This window comes from Falco biarmicus, chromosome 4 (genome assembly GCF_023638135.1).
Source record: "Falco biarmicus isolate bFalBia1 chromosome 4, bFalBia1.pri, whole genome shotgun sequence".
NCBI lineage: Eukaryota > Metazoa > Chordata > Aves > Falconiformes > Falconidae > Falco > Falco biarmicus.
The window spans coordinates 64000587-64028251 of record NC_079291.1 but is presented as its reverse complement, the minus strand read 5'-3'; the positions used below and the strand labels follow the sequence as shown (position 1 = coordinate 64028251).

Here is a 27665-nt window from a genome sequence, read left to right as displayed (position 1 = left end):
CTCAGCATCACCTTGAATCCCAAGGTGACCAACAAACCCACAGACTGGTACAGACCTTGGGGGTGGTAAACTTTCACGCCTCCTCCACAGCTTAAATCTCCTTTAGTTTCAGTAATTGCCTTTGTGACGCTGCATCTCTGGAGAAAAGCTGCTAAAGCACAGTGAGGAAGACAGCAGCTGAAGGAAACATCCCGTGTCGGTGTCAGAAGCCACAGCGGGAGCAACCAGCACCCCAACCTGAATCACAGGGAAGGGTTTCCCACGCCAGCAGCGCAGACCGCAGCGCAAGCCATGACCCAGCGCTCACAGGTGAAGCCGACCAACAGGAGATACGGCTACCCCACCACGGCTGGGTTACTGCAACTGTCCTAGGCAGGCCAATTAGTTGTGCACTCTTAATTCAGATCTTTCCCCCCTCCCCCAGCACCAGTTAACAAATAAAAGAGAAAAGCACACTGAGTAAAAGAAGTTTTGCCCATGCTTCGCAGAAGCATCCCTGAAGACTTGGACAACAGGTTGCACGTACATACCCAGGCTGCTACAGATTCCTTAATTTTCTTTCTTAGTTTTTGAGGCCACTGACTCAATTCCTGCATGGTCTTGGCGATGAGACTTTCCCCATCCCTGACGAGATTCAAGAAGCATCTCAAAGACATTAACTGTCAACAGTGCATTTGCACTCAGTGATCCAGGTGTTCAAATAAAGGCGAAGTCTCTGCACACACCACACAGCCTGGGTTCAGAGATGTTAGACGGGATCTGTCCCAGAAAGAGCCTCACTGAATGAGACCCACATCATTCACCCACCATTTCTGAAGGCAGTCAGATCCAGGGATTCCCCATTTCATAACTGATTTCTGCACTGTGGAATTCATCCTGTTCAGACCTTTAGTTTGCATACTAGTGCTTAAAATAGTTGAGTAAAAATCTGAAATTATTTTACTGGCAAAAGCACTATTGAGAAAACTGTGTGATGAGGCAGGCAGCAGGGACCACATCCCACCTGCAGCCTGCCCTGAGAGCAGCAGAAACACCTAGCACAGCAGCCAGACAGCAGGTCTGGGCATCTTCTAAGGGCACAGGGCAGACTCTGCTATTGAATTTGCCACACTCATCACCTCTCACTCTAAGAAAGCTGCTGAAGTTAAATGTCTCACCCAAGGGCTGTGAGATAATCCCATTTACATTCAAAGGAACTGATCCGGACACTCAGAAGGGAAGGACGAACTGGCAATTATTCTCTTTAATCATAATGTCAAGGAAGTGCTGTCCTGCATCACCCTGTTTTGTGCACAGGCAGAACACAGCAGCAGATCAGTCCTTTGATTTCCTATTCCACGATCAATTTTTTCCCCCCAATCTCACTTTCCATTAAGAGGGGACAGTTGACAAATCGACCCACATCACAGCTCCCAGATTGAGCCTCCAGAAGATGCCCCAAACCCTAAAATCTACGTAAGTGTGCCAGCAGCTCACCCTCTGGCATCTTCCAGTGGCTACCTGGGACCCCCCCAGGCCAGGCGTACCACCCCCCGGCAGCGTAAGCCCGCCTGGTGAAGAAAGCCACTTTATGCAGTAGGTGTGCGAACCGCACCCTCTTTTCTCCTCTCATGTAATAAATACCTGAGCTACAAGAGGTGATGTTCTACCTGTTCTAGCATTTTATTTTCTCATTTGTTCTTAGTCTGCCTGTCCCTACTCCTGACCGCTGTTCCAGCACTCTGCCTGCTCCCTCGTAGCCAGTTACAGCCCCTCTCCTCCGCATCATCAGATTAATCCAATGGAGAAATGCAGTTGTGCGCTCTTTAGTGGTACCAGCTGACACAACGGGCAGAACACCAGAAACAACAAAACTCCCCCTGCAAAGCTGTGGATATATAAATATTAACACTGGCAGCAAACTCCACGCCTGCAACCGACCTCGAGAACCTGCCTGATGATGCCAACACCTCCGTCCTGACTCCGCGCCACACCAACACAGAGTCATGTGCAAAGTCCTGATTGTATTTGGTTTGGTAAAGTGCAAGACACTGCAGCAACAGAAGGCTTATTGGTGCAACTTTGTACAAGAGATGTATGTTAGCCAAGACCAACGTGCCTTAAAAGCACCTCTAAGACCTTTTAAAGGATGCTTTGAGGCCATCAGAGGATGACAGCAGATGGGAACTAGACCTGTCACAGCTCACTCTCCGATACCCACCTCTATCCATCACTGGAAGCACTGGGAATCATACAGGACCCAAACCAGCCTCCTTCTGCCACAATTAAAAAAGAAGCCAACAGCAGCTGCTAGTGTCTTAGACCATTCACGTTGAAATCTACCGTACACCCTTACAGTGCCATACCACACAGCAAAGCGTAAGGCAGATATGTCAAGACCATCCAGTTCATTACAGGGATTGGTATAATGAGGGCACACGGAATAGCCTGTTCTTCTGCAAAGGAACCAGTCCAGCCTCCTTCCCCTACAGCCCATCACAGAGCAGACTGGTGCAAGTTCAGAGATGGCGCTGCTTCAAGAGAGGTACGGGAAGCCCTGGGGTGCGATTCTTCTCAGAGAACCTGCTCAGTGCTTGACGAGGAAATGTCCAATAACCTCCAGGCAGCGTACGGGTTGAGTTCATCCTGGTCTCTGCAGAGTGCCCACACGTACAGCATCCGCAGAACCTTGTCCTGGAAGGAAAATCCTGTCGTTAGAGCTTGCATGATGGTCACAGACCTCCTAGCTCAGAGCTGGTGGGGACACGCTCCACACTTCCTCCACAGACTGCTCATTTGATTTTGCTCTCTGGTTCTAAGCCCAAAAGGTCCCAAATCAGGGTGGCTCCATCAACATCTATTGCATTGTGGTTAGAAACTTACCACAGTCAGGAACAGATAAACTTTTGATTCCCAAAACCAGAATTAGGATTCCCAATCTCTCTGGCTGACATACATTAACTGGTATCACTGCCAAGCTGGATAATATTTGACTTTATTTTTAAATATAAATTCCTGGTTTCAAACTGGTTTGGCTGCCAGGCTGTACTGCTCTCTCTAACCTTCAGTCAAGCCTAGGCTCTTCCCTGCAGCTGCAACTGCCTCTCCCACATCAGCCTGTGAGCCGCATCCCCTCCCCACAGCTGTATCACTTTGAGCAGCTCAAATTAACCAGAAATCAGCATCACCAGGTCTGAGAAGAGACAGAGAGCGAAAAAGCCCAACATTTATCAATGATCATGCCAAGTCCAGCCACAGTGTTAACCACAGACAGACACTAATTCTGCAATCAAGTCTTTGCTGTGCAGACTGCTTCCGCCATATGGGGGCTGAAACACAACTATAAACTTTTCCATCCTTGATGCATGTAATGAGGATGCCAGCAGTTTTATTCATAGTAAGTGAATAAGGATGAAAGCCTTAACTCGGCACATCCTGAGGCCATCACTCACGGTCTTATGAAAACAGCCCCCTGAAGAGTCACTGCAGCTACCTGTGATAAAAGTCTCTGCCTCTCCCAGGAGAGAGGTGGCACTGCCCAGACGACTGGGCTGCCAGGAGCCCCAGCGTGGCACAGATCCACTCTGCAAATCAAAGGTTATTTTGATTTTATCATTTAACCATTAACCATGGAGAATATTTCCCTCTGATAAGGAAGTATCACTGAGGGATCAGACTGTGCATTGGCTCAGCTCCCAGATGTGCAGTTAACTACTACATTTTTGATAGAATGTGTGAATCTTTATAGGTTATAATTTAGGTACACAAATGTGAGAGGGGAGACTTTCTGTACCAGACCAGTCGTTAGAAACTAATCCTTTAGAAATATCACATATCATAAAGTCGTTTTTTTTCTTGCTCGGTGTTTCAGAAGACTAACTTGCTTCAGCTCTGCTCAGAATTGTTAAAAGTGAGTGAAAACTTGAGTCATATGGACCTTTGGGATATGTCAGGAGGAATAGCAGAGGGGACAAGACAAAAAATACAACAAAACTTTTGCCTGCTCAAGACAGGCTGTTGATGTACCAGCCACAGGATCTTTCCTGAGAATAAAACACTAAGTATAAGCTCAGGATGAAGTGGGTAACTTAACTGATTTGACATTGCCAGTGGAATGTTAATTTGTATGATTTTCGTGACTCGTGATTTTCAAAGTCCATTTAATAAGATTGTGTATGAAAGGCAATTTCATCATACACTTCAGCATCAAAGCTCTGCTACATCTGGAAAAGTTTATGTTCTTGAACATAATTTCTGAAGGGCTGAACAGCAGATAAGCTTGGGAGTTGCTAGTGATCTTGCAGCATGCAGTACTGAACAAGTAGCACAGCTTTCTTCCTGGAAACAAGACGTGATGAAACATAAAAATTACATGTTTCCCAAGCAGAGAGATTTCTGGTTTTCTGATCTGGTGCTTTTATTAATAGGGTACATCTTAATCCTCAATGTACAGTGTGTGCTGCTGCATATATTCACAGAAAGTGGGACAGCAAACATGTGTGGACTCCCAAAGGCAGATTTCTATCATGGCCATGCATGCCAGGCAAAAATTTGTCCTTTCATCCCACAGTCTGCTATGACAGACAAACAGCATCCTGTCTTGCAGTCCTTCAGGACCTAATTTTAAAAAGATTCCCTCGGCTTCACAGCATTGCTCAATGGGTTGTCTAAGGCCTCATTTTCCCAGATTGATTTTGTGGTGCTCCATGGGGATCCCCTGCATTAACTACCGCAACACCTGGTCCAACCCTGTCACAGGCTGCCTGGTCTCCCCACATCTCACTGGGGGTGAGCCTGCAGCACAGCAGTGGCAACCCGAACAATTGCAACTACGTACAATACTGCAGCAATTACAAGCATATGATTTCTATTTAGAAAGTTTACAATTCAAGGCTCCTTCTCCCTAGAACGTCATTTGTTCAATACTCCGCAGGAGCAGCTCAGCAGTTAACACCAAATCATAGTTACCAGCCAGCCTGCATCTGACATTTGATTAAAGCTGAAGTTTTGTTTCCACTGGAGAATTTTAATGCATCTCCTTGATTTATTGCTGCTCCAGAGAAATCAGACAGCAAACAGACTTTGATATCCTGTTCAATAATTATCACATCAATATCTATCTTCTAGGAATGCAGTAATTTAATGCAAGAAATCACTGTATCAGCTTTTCCTCCCCTGCAGTCGATGTGACGGGTTGTAAATCAGTCCAGATGGGCCCCATCATTAAAATTAGTCTCCTTTTTTGTAAACTTACAGCCTGGACTAAAGAGAATGGTTGCAAAAAGCCAATATTTATTAAATGCATGTATTAATTCTAATGGAAATATGCTAGAAACTGCGAGCTCCAGGCATCTCACAATGCCCCCATTATATATCATTAAGCTACTTAAACATTGCACAGACACAATGCAAGCCAGAGCTGTCTGGATAGCGAGCCACTTGGAGAACAAAGGTATTCCAGAAAACGCACGGGCCCCTCGAGCCTGCTGCATCATTAGCTCTGGAAACAGGCATGTTCTGTGGTTTCGTCTGACAGGCTCAGTTTAGCACCGCTCACAGCAGAACAGGCGGGCTGGACTTGCAGTGCTAAAAGCTAAACCACAATCCACAGAGATGCCAGAGATCTGCTGCGCAGCAGCCACTCCACAAACCACCCTGGGTCAGAGGTTCCCATCAGAAGCCTGTACCATATACAGCATCTCATCCAACTGGATACGGGAGGGTTTTGTGGAAGTGAAGGCTTGCAGTGCTGTAAGATATTTTGTACCAGTGTAGTGAGGCAGTAGCCAAAAACTTATCTTGGTGATTTTCCCAGTCTCCTGCAAATGACTGAACCTCAGCTCCCACCCTGTTTGCCAAGCATCTTTGTGCTCTGTTCTTACAGTGCTCTTTATGACAGGAATAGGGAGGAAAAAGAAAGAGTAAGAACAGGATCAGGTGGAAGCTGTGTGATGGAGCTTTACTCTACAGCAGGACAGCTCGATTCTGTCCCAGAGTGTGCCAAAGGAGCAGCACTTGCAGGCAATAACTGCAGGCAGGGAGCATGCTGGCCAGGCACACCAGCAACCCAAAGGGAAAGCTCTAGCTACTCTCCTTGCTGTGAATTTAAAATAACCCTTTCTCCATCCCTTCTAGATGGTTGCAGACTCCCCTCATATATGGTAACTCTCAATTAATGAGTGGTAACACTTCAAAAGTCTGACAAGAATAAACAGCCCACACTGAGCTGCACCAAAGATCTCACCCACAAGATGCAGTATTATTCACACCGGTCAATGTCCTACGTGCAGACACCCGCTGCTTTACATGAACCTAGCTGAATCCCTAACAACCGAGATGACAAGCAGGGGACCCAGGGAAACCATACAAAGCCGATGAGCGTTACTTACTGGATCGCCTTCCACCACTTCTCCTTTCTGGTTCTTAATTACCATCACGACCTGAGCCTGAAAAGTGATGATTAGCACTGGCCCCTGCTCCATCATCTTCCCCATAGCCAGCTGCAATGGAAGACAAATCCATTAGAAAACAAATGATTTCTGCAGATTAATGTAAAAAAATCAAGCATTTAACAGAACCGCTATGGTTTGACATGGCTAACAATCCCATCTTCTCCCAGAGCTGAATCTAGTTATTTTAATCAGGTTATAGATGCTCTCTTAATACAGACGCTGTAGACGTTATTGCAAAGCATTTTCCCCCAAAACTTTCCCTGTACTTAAAAGCTTTCCCAAAATCGTTCTGAAATGTTTCATAATTTTTTCCAAATCCAAAAAAAAAAAAGGGAAACATGAACAAGCTCTGTCCCATTATTTCCAAATAAGAAACCAAAATAAAAGAAACCCTGCTCTTAAAAAAATGACATTTTCTGAAGAAAGTACATCAACTGAAGTTTTTTCTCTTGCTTTTAAATGAATCTTCGACATGAAGTCATACCGAATTAGACAAAAATAACTAAGTAACAGAAAGACATCGAAGGTGATAACCTTTTGTTTGACGGGATTTTTTTCTCCAGTCTAAGGTCACTCCTTATTTACCATTATTTATCATATTATCATTAAATGTATAAAGAACTTATTAATTGAAATGCAAAGAGGAATGAAGAATTAATTTTGTTTCCCAAAGCTGTGCTCCTAAAAAAATACAGCCCTCTTTCTGCTGCTTTTGTGGGAATGCAGTATGCTAGAGTATCTTGCTCTTTAGTAACTCTGGAGTTACTGGCTATGTCACCCAAAAATGTAATCACAGTACCTCAAACTGCAGGTAGCGTTATTATCCTCTTGTATATGAGAGGCTGCTTCAAAACCATTGCATTTTATCACATAATAAAGAACGTATCACAAGACAGTTACAAGACCGTGCCGCAGTTCACAAAGGCATATATATATAGATACATATTTATGTTTTACTCTCCCCTGAGGAAAACTCAGCCCTACTGCAACGCTCCTTTGCTTAATCTGAGCGACTGGGCTCCCTGGCTCTGCAGTAACTCACACCAGCCCCGTCCACACTGCATTCCTGGAACCGGCCTGACTGACTCAGCAATGCACAAACACCTGCCACCCAAGTATCGAAACCCAGATCTCACAGCTCTCTGTCAGACCAGTTTCCAAGACAGACATTTTATATGACACCATTTGGCATTAATAATTTGACAACATGAATTTGCACGTGGGTTTCAAGGAGGAGGAAGAGCATAACACTGACTAGGCTGTCCCCCTTCTAGGTACCATGGCTTCCATACTGGTATTGTTTTGTATTTTAGTACTAGGATGCCAAAAACCCCTCTATGATCAAGACAGTATTTATATCACTCCTCCCACACTCAGTTCAGAAACCCCATTTCACAAGTCACATACTTAAAACTACATTTAGGCAGCCAAATAAATAGTCCTAAGAAATATCAAGGATTCAAAATTCCATTAAATTTACAGGCAGTAGTTGTCTAGTGAAGCAGAGTGCTAAAGCAAGTACCTGGAACATGTGTGCAGGTGCTGATATTTGAAAGACTTGATTTTAATTTTAATGCTGCCAACTTTGCAGCATGTGAACTCCCTTAAATCTTCTAAACGCTGGGGTTTTTTCAAACTCACTGAATTGTTTTTCTGGATGAGATCACTCAACATACTGCCATAAATCTCCACTAGGGAAACGTATTTAAAAATTTAAACACAAAACACACCCTTTATCCCCCTTGCTCGCACTACAGACAGCATAACAAGAACTGCACTCATTTATGTTTCATATCAACCCTTTTCCAGCTATAATTTTATTGAGAAATTTCATGCAAAAATACAAGCATCTAAAACTAATAATGAAATGTCTTTCCAGCCATCACTCAGAATCTGTGCATGGCTCTATGCTATTTAGCACCTCTAGAGGAAAAAGTTATCTAGCATACAGTGAAATCAAGCCTCCTAAACACTAACCATACAGAAACACCTTAAGTAGGAGGCTTAGAAAAAAGCAATCATGTTTATTGCTTCCATAGCCTTAATTGTGTTACACCACATTATTAATTGCTGAAGATAATCAGGAGAATTACAGATGCTGCAGAAGTTTTCCTGCTTGTTTGGCACATGCTTGCAGTTGACACTGCGAGTTACCAAAGAGGAAGGAATAGCTTCCTCTGAACCCAGGTGGATGAGAGAAAATGAGAAGCCTATCAAGACCAAAAGGCAAACAGTCCTAGGAAGAGGGCCAGACACGAGCCTTTTGTGTTAGGAGATGCCCTGTAGACAATCTTCAGCTCCTTGCTAAAGGTACATGGTCATTAATCAAGTAATTTCCCACTGTTCTTTTGTAAGGCCAAACAGGTCAAATGAAGTCTCTTGCTGTAAGGCATTTCCTCACATGTTTTTGGAGCTCTCCTGCACCCACTCCAGTTTTTTAATGATGTGGGCACAAAAAGAGACACCCCTGCACAGGGCAGCTGATAAGAGAAAATTCACCATCAGCAGCCCTCCTTTCAGCAAACCACCAACAGCATCAGATTTTGTTCTCCTGGTTTCCCATGATGGTTGCTGAATTCTTTCTGACTTCTTGTCTTGCAGGGGTGCAACCGCAGGTAAGATACATCTGGCCAGCTAATACACCCCAACACCATCTGGAACAGTTCTCACTTTCTGAACAGCATCCTTTTATCACTGTGCTCCATTTCCACCTCTACCTGAAAGCTTCCAGTCCTCCACTTCCTTACCTTGGACCAGATCACCACTGGGTTTAGACCCCTATTAAATAGCTCAAACTGTGTTCACTGTTCCTGCAGGAATGACCCTGAGGTTGGCTTTATGGTAATTGCCTGAATGGATCCAGCTTATAATTTTATTGAGTACAATACTGCACAGCTGCAGTGTATTGGACAAGTATACCATAATACTTGGTTCCAAGAGAAATGTGTACTGAATGTTGCTGCCTTCAGGTTAGCACCTTTGATGACAAACAGCTGATCTGACTTCAGACTATTTCCACATGTGTTTTAAAGCATTAGTGTACAGCTGCCCTGTTCCCCTCCTCCTCCTGCACACTCCCATTGAGGCAGTGCTGGTTATGGGATATGAACGGGCTGACTGAAGGCAGTAATTGCTTTGATATTCTTTTGCCATCGCAGGAAAGAAAGATCTGAAAGAAAACTTAGAGGCCAGTAAAATGACACTAAAGAATTAATTAAATGAAAGTACTACTGTAGACTTACTGCTAAGTAGAACAGGAACACCTCTGGCTCCTCAATAAAGAGGAACACGGAGAGCATTACGACTGTGCAGACATTTGGCCCAAGTCCCCAGCCACCAACTCTGCTCCTAAGGAGGCAACGGCTCTGCTCACAGCCGTTCCCTCCCCGCTCATCAAGAGCCACCCAGAACAGCAGTTTAGTCTCTCTAACAGCCGCTCCTGCACGGCACAGCCTTGAGTCACAGAAGTACTGTGCATTATCATCCCGAGTAAGCACCAACAGAGCCCGTCACAAAAGCACTGGGTTAGTGCTATTCGCCTTTATTATTAGCCTTTCTCAATCTATATGTTGGCGATTAAGACCAAGGTGCCCTGACAGAGAGGAGACAAACCACAATGCTGCAACTTAGGCTTGATCACACAGTAGCAAATCTGTCCCATGAGCTCTCCCTTCCAGCAGCGATCTGTTCCTCCGTTAGCAAAAACAGCAAATAGCAGAGTAGCAGGAGGCAAAAAACCCCAGCAGTCAGAGCAAAGAAGAAAAGGCCTCTTCAGGTCATGAGTTTCTAATTCATCCCCCAAGGTGAAATATAGAAAAGGACACTCACATCAATGTTGTCAATGTCAAGAATCCTGGAGTGGAACTGGAGACCCATGGCTTTGGCTTGCTGGATTGGATGAGCAAGCTGACTGTAAGTCTAAATGAAGCAACAAACTTGCGTTACACATTTGTTCTGTCACAACAAAAAAGGGATTTTCTGCTCAGAGAGAACCACCGAAAAAAAGTCAGTTTTTTGCAAATACAATGCACATGTCTTGCAAGGTATCAAACAGCTGCATCAAACGCTCTGGGATTCACGTAACCAAATTCTCACTAAAAATCCCATCTCCCCTGGCCAGAACAGGAGACCCATCAATCACAACTAAGCATGTACACCAAGTGCACCTGATAGTCAAGGCACTTACGATTCTGATTTGACAGCAGACAAGGAGAAACAGTCTGGGAACTAAGCTACTTTCCTAATACGCAGCCAGACCCTGGAGGCAGACCAGCATTTCCTGGCTCCTTTTAGGCACAGGCACATATGCTTCATTACTTATGCAACGAGAACTGATGTTGGGGACAGTGAATTTCTACTTGCTTTCAGCATTATCGCCCATGTTCTTGGCAGGTATCAAAGAAACAGAAAGTAGTCCCTACCTACCTCCCCACCAAAGATTTCTAACCTTCATCACAAGCGTTTAAATGCAAATATCCTACAGAAGTTACTGGCAAAGTCACTAGAGTGAAGCTGGAGTCACAGATCAGGGATTCTGAGGGCAGTAGGCAGAGACAGCTCTGTGAACCACGAACTACATCTCAGTCAGTGGGCTGGTAGCAACCTGCAGCTCGGTTGGTACACCTGCCAGCACGCTTTTGCCTTCCTGGTTTGTATTCCAACACCTTAGTGACCAGTATCACAAACTTAACACTTGTGGTATGATTCTGTTCAAGAGCCTTTCTCTCCTGAATTCTCATTAATAGGACTCCCATTTCCTCCCTTGCCTTATCTGACAGATGATTCTTGACTTATGAGCTTAATTTATAACTACAGCTGTCTTAGAAGAGTTTGCTTTTTGTCTTCTCAACTGAAGCAAATCTACTGCTTTCCTCTGGAGACCTGAGAGGAATTCTATGGTGTCATTTCAAAGGTTGCTTGAACCAATAAAGAACTTCCTTTACATTCAGACTGCTTTAAATATCTTCCTCTTACATACTGCAATATTGTTACAAAGATGTTAATCACAAAAAATTAAATACAAAAAATTTCCAGCCCTCTGGTGGTGGTGATCAGGAAGGAGAACATTCACTTCCAACAATTATATTCTTCAGAAACAGAACAAATACGGCTCTGCATTGCCCCCAACACAATTATTGTGGAGCAGAGCGAAGACCAGAACAAGCATCCATCTACATTGTCAGGAAAGGAGCTGCTTTCACGAAGTTAAGCAGACAATAATACAATCACTGAATTGCAACCAATTCATATTCAGTGTTTCAAGAAGTGGATCCAATACTGAAAATCCATCCTGGTATAAAAACAAAACCAGTTTTTGTATCGCAAAACAAAATTCATTTTTCGGCAGTGAGGTTATCCAGACTGCAGATCATCTATGCTGCAATTTCAGAAAAACTTCAGCCTGCCAGAATTATTTGCTGGGATATTGCAGTGGAGTTGTGTTTGTATAGTAGCTCCAGGATAACTTGACTCTGTAAGCAGAAAAGCATCACCTTTTTGGGTCAGCTCAAATGTCTCTGCGCCTTCTCACCCCATATCTGGGATGCAGGCTCTGTTAAAGTCCATCCAAATCAAGAAGGGCAGTGCAGAACTGGAGCTAGTTAGACTAGTCTGAGTTTAGCTCTCGATTCACCGTCTCTAAACAGCACTCTCATATCCAGACTATTCCAGAAGTCCAGCATGTACACTTGACTGCATTAGTGTTTTACAGTATGAACTGCTTACACAGGGAAGCAGCTGGGCAAAGCAGGTAAGCAGCATCACAGATCCAAGAGCTGGACAGCTTGCAAGCAAGAAAGGCACAACACACCTGCTTACAAGGGAGAATCATAATCTTTTCAGACATTTTTAGCAGCTTTACTTACCGCTTCATAGCACCAATCTTTGAGGATATCAAGCTCTCCAGACATCATAGCCTAAAAGAGAAAATCAAATAAAATAGGAACATTTTAAAACACCTCCTGTATCAAAGAGTTGAAATGATCAGTGCTTTCAGCAGCAAACTACTTTAAATCCTACATCTTGCGGAACTCTGAAGAAGGATAGGAGCTTCAAAGAGGAACAGCAATAAGAACTTCTATAAACACACACATACCGAGCCAGATGCACAAAAACCTTTCCATAATTAAGATAAAAACTATCTTAAACCTTCCTGTCCAAAAAGTCAGCGGAATGCACACTACCCAGAAACCCTGGGAGGTGGGATCTAACAGAAGCAGGAGCACAAATGAGAAGTAGGTCTACTGTGAAAAATTCAGGGCACAGAATGAACAGAAGAATCACAGTGCAACTCATGAAAAGGTTTACTTTTCAAACACTGTGCAATAAACACCTGGAATTCGTAACAAGGCAGTGAGGACGCTGGGAATCTAGCAGATTTCAAAATAAAGTTACTTATATGTGGTGGGGCATTTTTCAATATAATGCCTATAAATCTTCATACTTGACTGCATCTGTAAGCTGGCTGCCTACAGTTTGAAAAAACCTCTCCTGTGAAAAACTGATCCTCCGAGAGTCAGGAGCCCGTTCTTTGCAGATTGCTTTAGTGATATGGCACCGTTAGGAGAAGCAGATTCGCTGTGACAGGTCTGCTTTATTTCACTGTTGACATTCCAGTTCCAGCCACACATCTGATACACAAGTCAGTCACTACAAAGACAGCAGTGTCAAAACCTAACTACACATCAGTTTGGATGTTTGTATCTGTAAGAATCAAATTAATTTTATTCATCCTATAATGCTACCTCATGACTAAGCATATAATAAATATTTCTACATGTGTATTAGCACGTATGAATTTGAGATATGACTACTCACTGTATCATAGGATGAGAAAATAACAATTTGCTCTTTCTTAGCATCTGTTCATCTCTTCAAGCCTCAGTTTTCCCTTACACAAATCTCTCAAAACAATTTCTGCTGTACTTCAAATGCCCTACTTTCACTCTCTTTTTTTCTGACATACTGCTACAGTGAGAGGAACTATATCCATTTATACTGGAAGTCACATCCTTCATCAGTGCTATCCTCTGAGTGGCTTTTATACTTCAGTCTTTAAAAACATTAAGTTCCACATACTGCCTTGACTAGCGCCAGAAATATTTTCACTGAACCATTTGTCATGACCTGGTTTTCTCCACAAGCAGTCACAGATCATTTAGAATCCAGCAAGTACGTACGCACCAAATTCTTTCCCTTATCAATATTTGATATCACCATTTGCCCAGTACTGTTCATTCACCTATTTCAGTTTGATCTCTCTGATGCTCATATCATTTCTAGGGGAGAAGTTGTTTTCCAGGCCAGTAAAAAAATATTTGCTAGCCTACTAAATTATGAAATATGGTTTTAAACTAAATTGTTATGTGGGACCCAGGTTCCTTTTCCCAAGGTTATGCCATGTTCCGTGCAAAGGTGGACACTCCAGAAGCAAATACTGTCCCACCTTTCAATTTTAGCGTCAGAAAACTAAGAGAAAAACCTTCCACGTTATAGCAAAGGAAAAAATGCATCATACTCTACCCCTATCTTACCTCCAAGACATTGGGGATTATATCATACTCGCATTGCTTTAAAAAACGATCTTTGTCAAAGGATGGATCCACTTTGAGTATCTCTGTCAAAACCTCGGACATTTCTGTCTTCGAGAACAATCCACCTAATAAAACAATTCAGTGAGACCAGTGGCACAACAACTGTCACCAGAAAACAAGAGAAAGGCCTCTGGTTATATACCAGAGGGAAGGAAGAGTCACTTCTGAACAAATGTAGACTTAAAGTTAAGCTTGAAGTTTATCCCATACAAGCACCTGTCATCACACTGCACTTCTGATCCAGTAGCAGGTTGCTACACTGCGTGATACTGGATAATGATCCATGCAAAATATCATAAAGCTCCAGAACCTGTCCCAAATGTTAGTAACACACGGAGGGTGACAGCACTAACAGTCACTAGAACAGAGCTAAAAGGCTACAGATGCTCTTTCGCAGCAATGATGAAACATTACCTATTAAGTCAGTGACTTTGTCTGTGACAGCTCTGGAAGCTCGAATGAACGCGTTATCGCTTTCATCATACTTCATCTTCATTTCAAAGAACCCTGAAAGGAGAAGAAACATGAGCAGCAGTGTCCTTCCACTGCGTTCCTGAATTGGGAAACAACATGCAACAGATTGCAGATCAAACCTACTTCTCCTCTAAACCTCTTTGTTGATTAACAAGTATCAATTTCAAAAGTTACTCTTCTGCTCATCTTCCTGCGTTCCTAACTATCAATAACCATCATTAGGGGAATGATGGTTTCTCTGACTCCAGCTGTCAGAAACTCTGGACCTTCTATGCAGATTTTCAGATAGAAAATAATACTAGACTTGCTTACACCAGGTCTGCTTACACCCCCGATTCAGTCTGCTACAAGGGGTAGCAGGATATGAAACCAACACCAGAAAGTTTACCTTGGGGGTAGGACCCAAGAACAGACCTTAAAACTTGCCAATTTTTAATAAAATAGCAAGACATCAGTGAGGATGTAGTTTTTAAGTTCTACGTACTTCTCAACCTTGGTAAGAAAGCAAGCCAAGCATGCCACAAAACTACAGAAATGATTGATAGGGAAGGAGAGCTCCTGCAAAGCAAAATCTCAAAGGCAGGAAGAAGGATGAGGGGTGAAGGGAAAAAAAAAAAAAAAAAGGCAAGCCATTTTAGCAAGCAGGCACTGTTGCAACAAACTAAGGGCTCAGCCAACCTGTCATCTGTCTCTGGACACCATCAGATGGATCAGAACCACAGAAGGTAGTTGCGGGATAATGGGCCCTGCAGGGAAGCTTCTTCCCACCACGTCAATTAACAATTGGAATCCTGCCCTGAAGCTTATGCTCCTTCCAAAAAAACACAGTGTTCTTGGTACAGTACAGGTGGTACATAAAGAGAGAGCGCACATTGTAGAGGCTGGTGCAGCCACAGCTGCAGTGTTGCTTGAATTGCAAAACCAGAGTCTTGGAAAGATGTGTAAAATGTAGAGAACGCACAGAGCTGGAACAGATGGTGCAGGACTGGAGGATGCAACATGTGGGGAGTCTTAGGAGCTATGAGCATCTCTCCTTGGAAAGGCTAACAAATGGGATGTAAAAACCCATTCTTGGATACCGCCCAAAGAGCTCTGCTTTAAAAGAAGTTGGGAAGAAACACAATCCAAAGTTAATTATATGTTGCACTTTTACACAATCTTTTTGTTCCTTTACAAGTCATTTACCCTGCAGTACCCTGGCAGTGATTACTTTGATTTGTTGAAGGATTCTGTCCTCAAGCTTCTTTCTGCCTTTCTGAAACATCAGGTATCTGGATAACTATCAGAAGCAATGGCCCACTGCAGTACAGATATTCAGTATTTTCAGGTTTTGCAATAAAAACAGAAAGGAGGCAAAGTCACACACATTCCAGAGTTCTAAGCAGATGACAACAGAAACCATCTCACTGAAGACAAGATTTTTCCTTGTCATAAGCTCAAGGTCAGGAAGAAGAGATCTGCCTGCCTTCTCCCTGGTGACATGCACGCATGCATGCCCTGGCCTCTTCCCAGTGCCAGACTGGATCTGACTAGAAAAAAAATAAGTAGAAAAATAGAGCAGAGTTCAGTTCTCTTTAAGCAACAGCGAAAGCAGGTTTTGGTACCTACAGGGAGCAGGGACTGATCAAAAACAATGCCTGCCTGGGGGAGGGGTCCGAACACAGATGGAGCAGCTTGGAAAAGCTGCAATGTTGTCAACTACGCCTACCTCCCATTCACACCACCTCACAGCAACAGCTACAACAAAAAGCTGGCTATGATTTGCATTATGTTGAGACTAGTTGCACAGATGGCATTAGATCCAACACAGCAAGAATCAGAACAGGGAAAATAACGTGCTACTCCTTTGTCTTTGGAACACTTACTATTGAAGACCACATTGTTGTCCTTGAAATCTTTCCACTGCTGATACCATTTTGAGTCTTTATGCAGCACCACACCCATGGCTTCCCTAGAAAGCACAGAAGACAGGGGTACTTGTGAACAAGTGACTTACAACCAAGTGAGCAGAAAAAGGAGATCCTGACGGGTATCACGGCAGCGTGAGCTATCACTGAGGCTGATACACCATATAAATGATACACAACTTAGCAGAGAAAGGCAGCAGGGAAAGCAAATGAGCTCAGACTCAGTCCTGCCAAACGTAATTCAATCACAAGATGTTAGAGCTGAGAAAACATAACACACACACACACACAAGTCAAAATTTCACATCAGAACATTATGTCCCCACTTTATAATTTTAAGCGCCCAGTTTCACTATCGGAAGATTCAGTATCATTAACTTACACTGGAAATTTGCTCTCAGACCTACCTGAGGTCACACCTCGCCCCACAGCCTCACTTCAGCGCTTGGATTTTAACCATCCCTGACCTGCAGTTAAGTTTTTCAGTTTTTATCCAATTATACACAGAAATATTCACCCTAATACATCCAATACGTACTCATTGGCTTCAAATATTCGCTCCTCTTTAATCCTCTCGCCTGAGAATTCTGTTCTTTTTCGTAGTCGTTCCGGACGTTTGTAAGGACCAGTCTGCCCTAGAACACTTTCATCTATCTCCTTCTTAACGGTTTCTACTCCCTGAAAGGAAAATATCCCTATTAGGTTGATTTACTGTTCCCCCCACTTTCCCAGAAAGTGAAAATCATTTCTGTCGAAGAAAAAAGACAAGGGACCATAGGTTATTCTCCTCTTCCTTGCTCAGCAAATGCTTCCTCACTGATATCTGCTGACAAACAAACCAGTACCAAGGCCTTCTCCTTAAGGAATTAACAGTCTAGGACAGCAAATGGATGGCTGTATTGAATCAACCTGAAGAAAAAAACCCAATATAGTAGAAGCTACGGACACAGTCAAACCCTACAGCTGATAAAGGGCAACAGAGTTTAAATTGGAATAAATCAAGTCAGAGGAAGGCAGGCGTATCAGCGCCCAACAGCAGCCAGCAGCTTTTGACAGAATGACAAACCCCAGGTAAAAGGAAGAATGGCTCCTGTATCCAAAAGTAGGGGAAAAGAAAAGCTTCAGGACACCAACTGCAAAACCACCTGAAAGGTCAACAAAATCCAAGTTCTAGGCCCAAGCTTAAACAAACAGAAGTATTTCTTTCCCCAAAACAAAAGACAGCCTCACTTTTTATAGAATTCTACACATCTTCTAGCTGAGAAAATAGCTTTGAAGCAAACTGGGTTTTGCTAGAGATGAGATGTGGAAAAAAAAACCAACCCAGTAGTGAAGCTTATACTAAAGGAGAGAGAGGATATATTCTCCTCTTGGGTGAGGCTACATCACGAAAAAGGACTTGAAATTTCTGGACCAATATACATCTCATCAGTGAACATCATCCCAACCGCTGTTGGGAACTTTTGTCATACGCTTCAACAGGGGTTGGAATTAAAAGGCAATTTCAGTGTTTCTCCTTCATCTGGGTTGCTCTGCTTTTATTACTGAACTTTTGAGCCATACTTTCTCTAATGACTGTACCTACAAATGATGCACAGTAAGTACAGATCTTCCCTGTTACAACTAGACACATGCAGGCAGAAAGGGATTATTTTTTTTTTTATACACGCTCTATACAGCTTCTCCCAATTTGCATTTTTATTTAGAACATGTCAGTTATGTAGCCCAAAGCATCATGTGGCTTTACGGGGGCCGTTATTTTTCAACTTTATTTTACACAGGAATTTTCTGGAGAACACATCAAGTGTCTAACGCAGCTTTGCCAGCATAAGCCATCCTCTCCTACTCAAAATCAGTGTGACTCCTTCCTGAAGAAAGTTAGAACAGTGCTCAGGGCCTAGACAGGATGGATGCCAGAGATGTGACACAAAGCACAAAGCAGAATTTAAGTAACTTTAAACATCAAGGATAAGCAAATAAAAAGCTCTAAAGCCCACACAGTTCCTACGGACTATAAAAGACTATCTGAGGGACCCGGCAGAGAACAGAACAAGACACAAGCCCCCGTGGGTATCATCCAGCTGTAGATTACAAAAATACAATATCTCCTAAATACTGAAGCAATGGAGAGCTCAAGATGAGATTACTACTACAATTTCAAAGATAACATATTTAGTTTTCTGAGGCAGTAGACCGAATATTCTAAATGCTATATATGTTCTAGAAAGTACAGCAAAGCTACTAGAACTGTTCACAACCTATAAAAGGTCTGTGAATCAGTTAAATATGACAACAAATCAAAAGGTTTATCCATTTACAGGGAAAAAAATTTTTAAGCCTCAAAAAAATTTACTTTAAGGTCCTATAAAATAATTGCCTGCTTCTAAGACCTGGCACAGCCTGCTTCATGGAAGGAACAAACAGTTCTTAGATTAGGAGGCTACTGAAGTAAGGTACCAGGCATCATTACAGAAAAAGGAACAACAACAAAAAAAAGTGTATAATGTGAACCTGCAGCTATGGCTAGAGTGACCTTTAGCACGATGATGTCTTCTTAGAAACACAGAAAGAGGGGAACTGCCATGACTGGTGCAGGTGATGCTCCGCCCAGCTGGTACCTCCTCTTACGAGGGCTAAAGCCAAGGCTTCAAAGGAGGCATGAGAAACCTGTCAAGGGGAACGCTTCTTTTTAGGCTAAAGCCAGCTGACTGGGTGACATCAAAATATGTAAGTGCTTATATATTTTCTAGAAGAGGAGTGCTTTAAGTAAGCCAGTTTGTTCTCAAGTAGCGCTCGTACCCACCTGCAGAAGACATTTGCTACCCTACTCCACAAGCACAGCAACCAATTTTTCCAGTAACACATTTTAGCAGAAGCTCAGCTACTCGAGACTTACACTTTTCTAGGGTTGTTAAGCGAATGCTAGACCTGCAAAATACATCTCCTGAACTTACCAACTTATTCTAATGGCTCACAACGTCTTGCTGTAACAGTCTTGCATTTCATTTTACAGTCAGCACAAGCTCACGCAACTCCCATGTTAATGAGCTGTGTCCACAGCACCATGTCCTACAGAGGCACAGGACTTATGTACCTGAGAAATAGCTTTGAAGGCTGCTGTCTTGCCTAATTTCTCCCCTCCTTTTGTCACTGACTCCGCAGACTGCTTTGCTGTTTTTGCTGCTTCTTCCACACCTTCCTTTATCTTCCGGCCAATATCACTCTTGCTTACTTCATCCAAACTCTGCAACAAAACAAAACAGGAAATAAAAGGTCATTTCAGGTGCAACGGGTGAAAACTTATTTTGATTAACTCCTCTTTGTGAATGCTAAAGACTTCCTAATGCACTCTCAAGACTAACCAAACCTAAGGTGAACACATGTCACAAGGGAGTCTTACCGGGACACCATGGTTTGGCACTGCAGCATTATCCAACACCTCCGTGCAGAACAACAAATGTGGCTACTCATGGGACCATATGCATTTGTAACAGCTGCTGCCCATAGATTTAAAAAAAATACGTTATTTTTCTTGACATCAAAGAGAAGGACCAATGATGCCAGAATTAAAATACCCTAGCCCTTTGCTTTGAAACAACCGGGCACTTCTTGCTCCCTAAGAGAAGGTATAGAAGTGGCTGAGATAGCTCTCTGCTATGCAGCTATTCCTGCAAAATTAGGAAACACTTTTCTCAATCCAACATCTTCATATACCTCACTTTGGCTGTGTTGACAGAGCCAGGATTGTGTATGCAAAGATTAAATGGACTCTGCCGGTAGCTAGTCACCCTTTCATTCTGCAGCAGCACACATCAGCTCCTCGAGGATCTCAGAAATCTCACTGGCAGCAGGCAACCAATCCTGGGTGGGCCACAAGCCACAGCCTCAGAGGAAGAGAAATGGCAGGATACAAGTACCAAATGGTTTTGCCTGGTTTTCAACAGGATTTGGCCAATGAAGATGCTTACAGCACCCTCAGCAGTACTGAAAAGATAACGGTTACATCCAGCTCATAACCGTACATGCAGTTAAGCTACACCAGAGCACACCTAGACAGAACAAGAGTGACGGAGCACAGCACAGAGTGGGGACTGAGTCCACGCAAACTTCATTGCAGAGTTTAAGTCCAGTGCTTGGCTGGCTGTCTCTCAGCAGGGATCCTGCATCTGACTGCACGTGTTGGGAACAATCACGCAAGCTTTGATCTTAAACCACCACTGAGACCAGCTCCGTTCACCCTGCTCTGAGGCAGCCTAGCTATAAGCATGAAGGCCACGCACTTCAACTGACAGATAAGGAGCAGCCTCCTGAAGTACCTCTCAGCTGTAATTTACTGCAGAAAATCTTGTACTGCCTTTAAAAGAAAGAACAGTAAGTTTTCAGTCACTGCTGATTTAATTACTCTGATCAGTAAGAGGGAAAAACAAGACTGAGGTGCCTGGGAGTAACTGTCAGGGCGGCAGACACTGCAGCAACAGCCCTTCTCCAACTCTTCTAGCTCAGTGCCACCTCCTGGGTACTGACAGGTCTACAGCGGCAGGAAGGCTAGTGACAAACCCAGCAGCAGGTCTCAGAGACAGCTGACAAGCAAGGACTTTTGCCACAAAGGCTCGAGCAGGACAGGCAGTGGGATCTGCTCCCTCCTCCTCCTCGTGACAGCCGCCTGGGAGACAGCAGCAGAGCCTGAAACGCAGGAATCGCTGGGTTACCCGGCCCTGTCCTGTCAGTCACCCCGTCTCCTCCGGAAGCGATGGGGAGCAATGCTGAATGGATGTGAACTCCTTGACCACAATGGTGCCCATGCCGAGAAGGGGGCAGAAAAGAGGGAATAAGAAATAAAAGCTCCTGCATCCCACTGAGGAATGCCCAAATAGCCCCGTCTTGTAACCGCTGAATTCAGAGATACTGGAACACTGCAGGATCAGCTTCTACAGGGGCCACATCCACCTGATTTATTCCATATTTAAAAAGCCATCAGGAAGACTCATCAGAAATTTACTCCAGAGATTAAAGTCAAAGCCCACGAAACACTCAAATACACCTGCTGCCTGGATGAACCTGGACAAGAAATTAAGTAAATGAGCACAGGCTGCAGTGCTTAGTCCCAACCTAAAAAATAACTTGAATTCGACTGCTTAAAAGCAGATCTACACAGACATCTTTAAAGTCTGAGCCTAGAACGGAGGACACTTATACCTGTTAGGTACGAACAATGCCTGCTCCTCCAGGCGTTTGGTTCTTCCCAAGACACACAGAGCCACGGAACCACTTACGGCACGCTAACTTAAGAGAAGAGCACTTCAACTACACCACCAGCACTTCCACTTACAACACCTGGAGCCTCTGATGTGGTAAATCGTTCCCACCATGCAGTGAGAAGCCAAAAGCCCTATCACATTAGTAGCAAAAATCAGTGTGAAGAGCATCACACCTCCTAAACAACTTTCCAGGGTGATCTTCCAGTGTTGCTCTATCTGCCCTCCAGTGGCAGAACCACCTTGAGGCTTTTTTCACTGCTAGACAATGCAGAACCATCAGGACCGTCTCCAGTCTCCAAATCTGAGCGGAATCACTGGACAATGCCTGTCCTCTCACCATACACTGTATAAGAAATCTATCCCACACTATTGCTGTAATTTTGTTAATGACTCTGGCCTTAAAGATTCAGAATAGTGATCACTTTTGGAAGAGCAACCACCTTTCACCAAGAAAAAAGAAAGGGTTATAATTCAAGCGCACACAAAACACATAACCTCGGAGCAGAACTGCCCTAGGGAAAGGTTCTTCCATAGCTGCATGTTACCTCTTTAACTGTACCAGTTATTTCTTCAAGTTTCTTTTTAATCACTTCTGAGGTCTTCACCGTTTCAGATTCAATGGTTTTCTGTGGAAAAAAAACCCACACTGTATGTAACTGCAAGGACAGAATATACTCAAAAACAGTTTAGCATGTAACACACCCCTTTAACGCTATAACTGAGGGCAAGAAGAGCTACATTTTAGGGAGCACACTACTTGAGTAACCAGCATCACCATTTCAATTTTGCAAGTGATGCTCTTTATAGTTCTTCAAGAAATGCAGAAGTAGTATTTAAATACTGCCAACATTAAATTTAATGTCTCATTATTTTATCTGCTCGTTATTTGGGAAATCCAGTGAAGGGTCTGCTGGAAAATTTTCTACTAAAAGAACAAAAAAACCCAACCAAAATGTTCCAAAACATCCATTTACCAGTCAGTATTTCCAGCCAAGCAGAACTTCTCATAAAAACAGGCATGCTGAACTAAACAGCTCATTTGCAGAAAGATTCAGATTTACATTCAGAACAGTAATAGCTCAGTGACTGGGCAATGAAAACACCAAAGGAATTCATGAAGAAAAGACTTACGTATTTCCTCCTTGCTTCGCGAAGCGCATCAGATTCTTCTAGCTTTTTAGCTTCATCTCGGAATTTTTTAATACTTTCTTTCATCTCCTTGTTTTTTGCTAATTCCTGTTTGATGTTCTCCACAAAACCTGATATAAAACCCTTTCTTCCTCCAGAAGAGTAGCATCTAGACTAAAGAAAATCATTACACGTTGTAGAATCCAAAGCAACATTAAATTAAACAAATACCAAACCCAGCAGGTAGTTTACTTAAGTTACCTAGTTTTACTTAAGCCAAGCGCTGGGTCACTTCTAATGTTAAATGTCATAGAAAGCATACAGCTACCTTGGAAAAGAAGTAGCTTACCCTCCAAACACCCAGAAAAACAACACATTTCTAATGTGAAGTGCATCTACATAGCCATTAAAAAGATGCTTCTCCAGAGGAAGCTTAACTCCAGAGATTAGTTCAGGCTTAAACAATTTCGTAGATGAAGTTACCAGAGCACCACTCCTGAACTCTGTCACTTGGACTCAGCTACTACAAAATTCCTTGAGTTCATCAGATAGATCTTAAAAAGTAGAAACCTTCAGCCTAGAACCGGTGCTTTTCAAAAACCTATCCACACTTAGTAGATTAGTACTCTAAAAGGAAACCACTTCAGGCCCGAAATAAAAAAAACCAGCCATTAACCAACCTGATAGATCTCTACAACAGGCCTGCTCATTCTATATACTGTACCCCTGTGGATGGCAGGACCTGGGTATCTTCTGGATATAAGCCATATGCCACTGATGAGACATTTCTGAAATTAAAACATAAGATCAGGTTAGCACACAATACAAGATGACAGCTGTCTGAAAGAGCCAAGGAAGGAAGGAAATAATACTGCAAATAGACAATATTCACTGATCTTCCAGGAACACATCCTAAGTGCTGCCAAGAAACACTGGAGGCTGGTTTGATAAAAGCCATCCAAAAAAATCTTGGTTTGTGTTTAAGCAGCACTACATCCACTTACAAGTTTTCCTAAAACCACAGTTGCAGTGCTGCCTGAAGTCAGAGACAAACACCTTTTACCCCAGACAAGATACACTAGATCACAGAATGATCACTGAGAAATTCTGCTGCACTTTGCTGAGATTGCAAGCAAATTCTTGTATCATGTGGCTAATCCTTCAGTCCACCATCCTACACTGCAAACAGGCTATGCAGAGCTCCTAGGTTCTTGTCTTTACAGCCGTAAAACAGCCCTTCAGCACTGAGCTCGCTCTTCTTCCCCACAGGGAAAATCTATTCAGCCTATCCTTGGCCTCCAGTCAGGCAAAAGCCACACCTTTTACCTCAAATCAACCTCCCATTCCTGATGGGCCTGTGTTACCAGATTGTGCAACCCAAGCTCTTTCTCTTTTACCATCTCTCAAACGGCTCACCCTAAAAAAAATAAAAAAACTACAAAATAAAACAGGGGACATATCAAGTGGTCTTTGCCATTAAAAGACTTTGGAAAATTATTTGTAACCTGCAAGTACTTAATTCTGTGTCTAACATTAAGACATCCACCTCTTTATCAGGCTTCTAGATGTTGAAAAGGTTTTGTAAAGAGCCACACTGTCTGGTCTTGTGGCTTCAGGTGACAGCACTGCCAAACACAAGCTAAATTAAGACTTTACACCCGAGAAGTAACGGTGTAACTGCCCCACAAATCCTGCTGGCCCAATGACACGCGTTACATTAACTCACCAGTTTCTACATTTCTATTAAGTCACATCCTTTAAATTCAGCTCCCTCTTATTTATCACCTCTGTAGTTATAGCGAAGTTGGATTGCTGGATCTTAAAGTGTCAAGTTGGTATCAAAGAAGGAAACGCTCTCCACCGCCTCTCTCTGAACCTTGCTGCCCAAGTCATCACTGAGGCCAGGCTTCATAGCAAGCAAGAATAAGCTAGATATTATAGGCATACCTGAAAGACCTGCAGTAGCTGTAAGAACAGCACTAAAACTTGGGGCAGACTGCCTGCTGCATGCAACTGATGGCAGGTCTTGATGGAAAAGCACATTTCTTCCATGCTACTGAGCAGAAATGCTTAATCTCATGTTTAACTTTGGGCACGAAAGACAATCAACCACCTTGAAAGCACGTCAGAAAATGCCTTTCCAGCCGCTGCATCCTGCTCACGTGTGCATTCGCCTGCTCAACACAGGGGAAAACCCATGTTTAAATCTAAACCTTGCGTGAGGCCACGGGTGGAGCAGCTCAGCATCACCAACAGCTCCGTGAAGACCCTCTGGAAGCCCCAGGAGCGACCTGGGCCACGGAGGCCCGCGCCGGCAGCAGCAGCAGGGCCACCGCGGCGGGGAGAGCAACAGCGCCCGGTGCCACCGGCCCCCCGCCACGGGCACAGCAGGTCCTGAGCACGCAGGGCCCCGCACCACAGCGGACCCGGCGCTCCCGCGGCTCCGAGGCAGAGAGGAGAAGGGAGGAGGCGGCCGGCGGCGAGGCCCACTCCCCGGGCGGCAGCGGCCCTGCCCGTGCCGGCGCTCGGCCCCGGCGCCCCTCCTCAGGCACCCCTGCCGCGGGTCGGGCCTCACGGGGCGCCGGGCGCTGCCCGCCGCCGGCTCCCGCCGCAGGCCCGCCGCGTATCTACGGCCCAGCGGCGCTCGGCCCGGCCGTCGGCGGAGACAGCGGCTGCCCCCTGCCCCCGCCGCCGCCCCCCCAGCTCACCCGGCAGCCGCCGGCCCCCGCCGCCGCCATCTTCCCAGCCTGTGCGCGGCGCGTGGCTGTGGCGTCACTTCCTGGCGCCGCCCAGCGCCACGTGGCCAGGGCGGGAGCGGGGCGGCAGTGGGGAGCAGAGCCGGTACTGCCTAAAACTCCCGGATCCTTAAATTCTGACGTAGCGCTTGACCCTCGGTGCACCCCCTGGTCCCGCTGACCCCGCAGGCCGCCAGGAACGGGGGTTTCTGACAGGGGGAGGCACCCCGAACACCCCCCGCGCTGTCGGCCCTCACGGCCTCCAGCCTCGCCGGGGCGAGCCGTCCCCGTCACTACTGAAAACCACAGCCCGGAGGGCAAGGTGTTCAGAGGTGCTTCCTCAGAGCGTGCGCAGGAACAAACGAACCAGGCAATGGGCGCAGGAACAAACGAGCCAGGTGCAGACACAGCCAGCCACCCCTGCGGGCAGGGAAGGTGCGGCAAGTTTCAGCATGCGACCTTCGCGACTGCCCGCAGCACGCTGGCTGTGTTTGCTGGCAGCTGGACTCGCCCAGCTCTGCAATAAAAGTCTCGTCTCAGGGTGTGAGATCACCATGTCGCACACCGGGACCGCGGTCACATTTTGGAGACAACACCAAGGCGTCAGGCAGCTTGCCCGACCGAGCCGGCACGGCCCGCTGCAAGGGCACACCAACAGCCTAAACTGGCGGCTTTATTGTGAAGCAGTGCAGTAGGGTTTGGGGTTTTTCTCCTCCAAAGCACAAAACACCAAGAGAAGTACCTGCTCCTGCTATTTCCCAGCACAGCAGCCCCCCCTCACAAGGGGTCTTGCAACCAGCCTCGCTGCCGCCTCCTCACTACGTTCTCCGCGGTCACAAGGCTGGTTTGAGCTTCCTGCGCTGCTCTGCTTCAGCATACCCTCCACCAGCACAACTGTGCTAAAGGGAACCTCACTCATGTACTGATACCAAAAAAAATAAACACTGTAAAATACAACTGAGTTTAATTCAGCAGTTTCATTGTAACTGTAATTCACGGGTAACACAGAGGTAAGAGGGAAGAGAAGGGGCTGTTGGAACACACAGGAACCTCTTCGGCGAGATTTTCTCTATTGAGAAAGCAAAGATGAAACTAAAACTCAACAGTTTGAAGTTTGTGGAAGGCGTTCTTGAGAGCACCTTGTCTCGAAGTTTATGAGGAGAAGGTTGGAACAGAGAAAGTATTAAGAGACCAAGAACATATTGTAACATTTTTTTCCTTATGTATAGCTCTAAAATTTTTAAGAACAGCTCACTCAAGCTGTTTTTCCACATGAAGGATTTCTGCCACCATGCTGGCTCGTGCAGCACTGTTCAGTTGCATCATAAAGCAGAGTACTGACACCATGAGGTGACCTTTCACCAGAAGACAGGTCAGATTAGCTTTAGTTTAACAATTAAAGAGTTGATGATGCTTCAAACATTTTTCTGATGGGGTAGTTTGGATGACAGCTTTGCGCAACAAAGCCTGTTGGGGAATTTTTAGAGCAGCACTCCTCACTTGCTCAGCATCACTGAGATGATATTGATGGGTCTCCACGAGACACATAGAGGCAATCGATACCACTGCCTCTGAGCCAGCAGAGTCCTGCTGCTGGAATCAAGCCCACAATGAAAATGTAAGAACAATTTGATTTTGGAGGCCATGCAGCTCTCAAACCAAGGTAAGGGCAAGGAATCATCTTTGGCATAAAGTTTCAGCTCTCCTGCCACAAGGATTCCCACTTAAAAATAATCACTTTCATTTTGTGTTATTGAAACTATTTGTTGCAGGAGAAGGTGAAATATGCCACCTTCTGCCTCTCACCTGCAGCAGCTGTTTGCCACCACACCTTGCCCTTGACTGGAACCGATACACCTGCACGCATGGCCCCCACTGAAATGCTCCATCTTAGAAAAAAAATGAGGGGTTTAAACCCATTTTCAGTTCAGGCCTTCACAACGGCACTGACACAACCGAAGGTAGAGGATATTCTCTTTATTATTTTTTTTTTAAAATTAGCATTGCCACTGGAGAAAAATTAAACTACCAGCCTTTTGCTAAGAGTGGTCATCGATTAGGTCAGAATACAGGAAAGGGAAGTCCCCTGCACGCCAGAGACATTCAAACACTAATGCAAATGCAGAAATGCATCATTTTA

General features: G+C 44.5%; 1 protein-coding gene across 1 annotated transcript; it reads right to left on the bottom strand.

Moving 5' to 3' along the window:
- Nucleotides 1-1983: 1983 nt before the first annotated feature.
- TIMM44 (translocase of inner mitochondrial membrane 44) lies at nucleotides 1984-25647 on the bottom strand. Its single transcript, XM_056338638.1, has 13 exons — nucleotides 25499-25647; nucleotides 23471-23578; nucleotides 22794-22964; nucleotides 22208-22288; nucleotides 19499-19648; nucleotides 16943-17082; nucleotides 16363-16448; nucleotides 14438-14530; nucleotides 13964-14088; nucleotides 12296-12346; nucleotides 10260-10349; nucleotides 6369-6479; nucleotides 1984-2673 (listed from the first exon to the last, which is right to left on the bottom strand). Exons 1-13 carry the CDS (start codon nucleotides 25526-25528, stop codon nucleotides 2554-2556), a joined length of 1356 nt encoding a protein of 451 aa, XP_056194613.1. The 5' UTR covers nucleotides 25529-25647; the 3' UTR covers nucleotides 1984-2553.
- Between the last annotated feature and the right edge of the window lie 2018 nt (nucleotides 25648-27665).

Coding starts and splice junctions, on each gene's coding strand:
- TIMM44 (XM_056338638.1), bottom strand. CDS start 25,528: ATGGCGGCGGCGGGGGCCGGCGGCTGCCGG. Junction 10,350..12,295: donor AAGATTGGTGCTATGAAGCG/GTAAGTAAAGCT, acceptor TGCTTCATTTAG/ACTTACAGTCAGCTTGCTCA. Junction 6,480..10,259: donor TTGACATTGACAACATTGAT/GTGAGTGTCCTT, acceptor CTTCCATTGCAG/CTGGCTATGGGGAAGATGAT.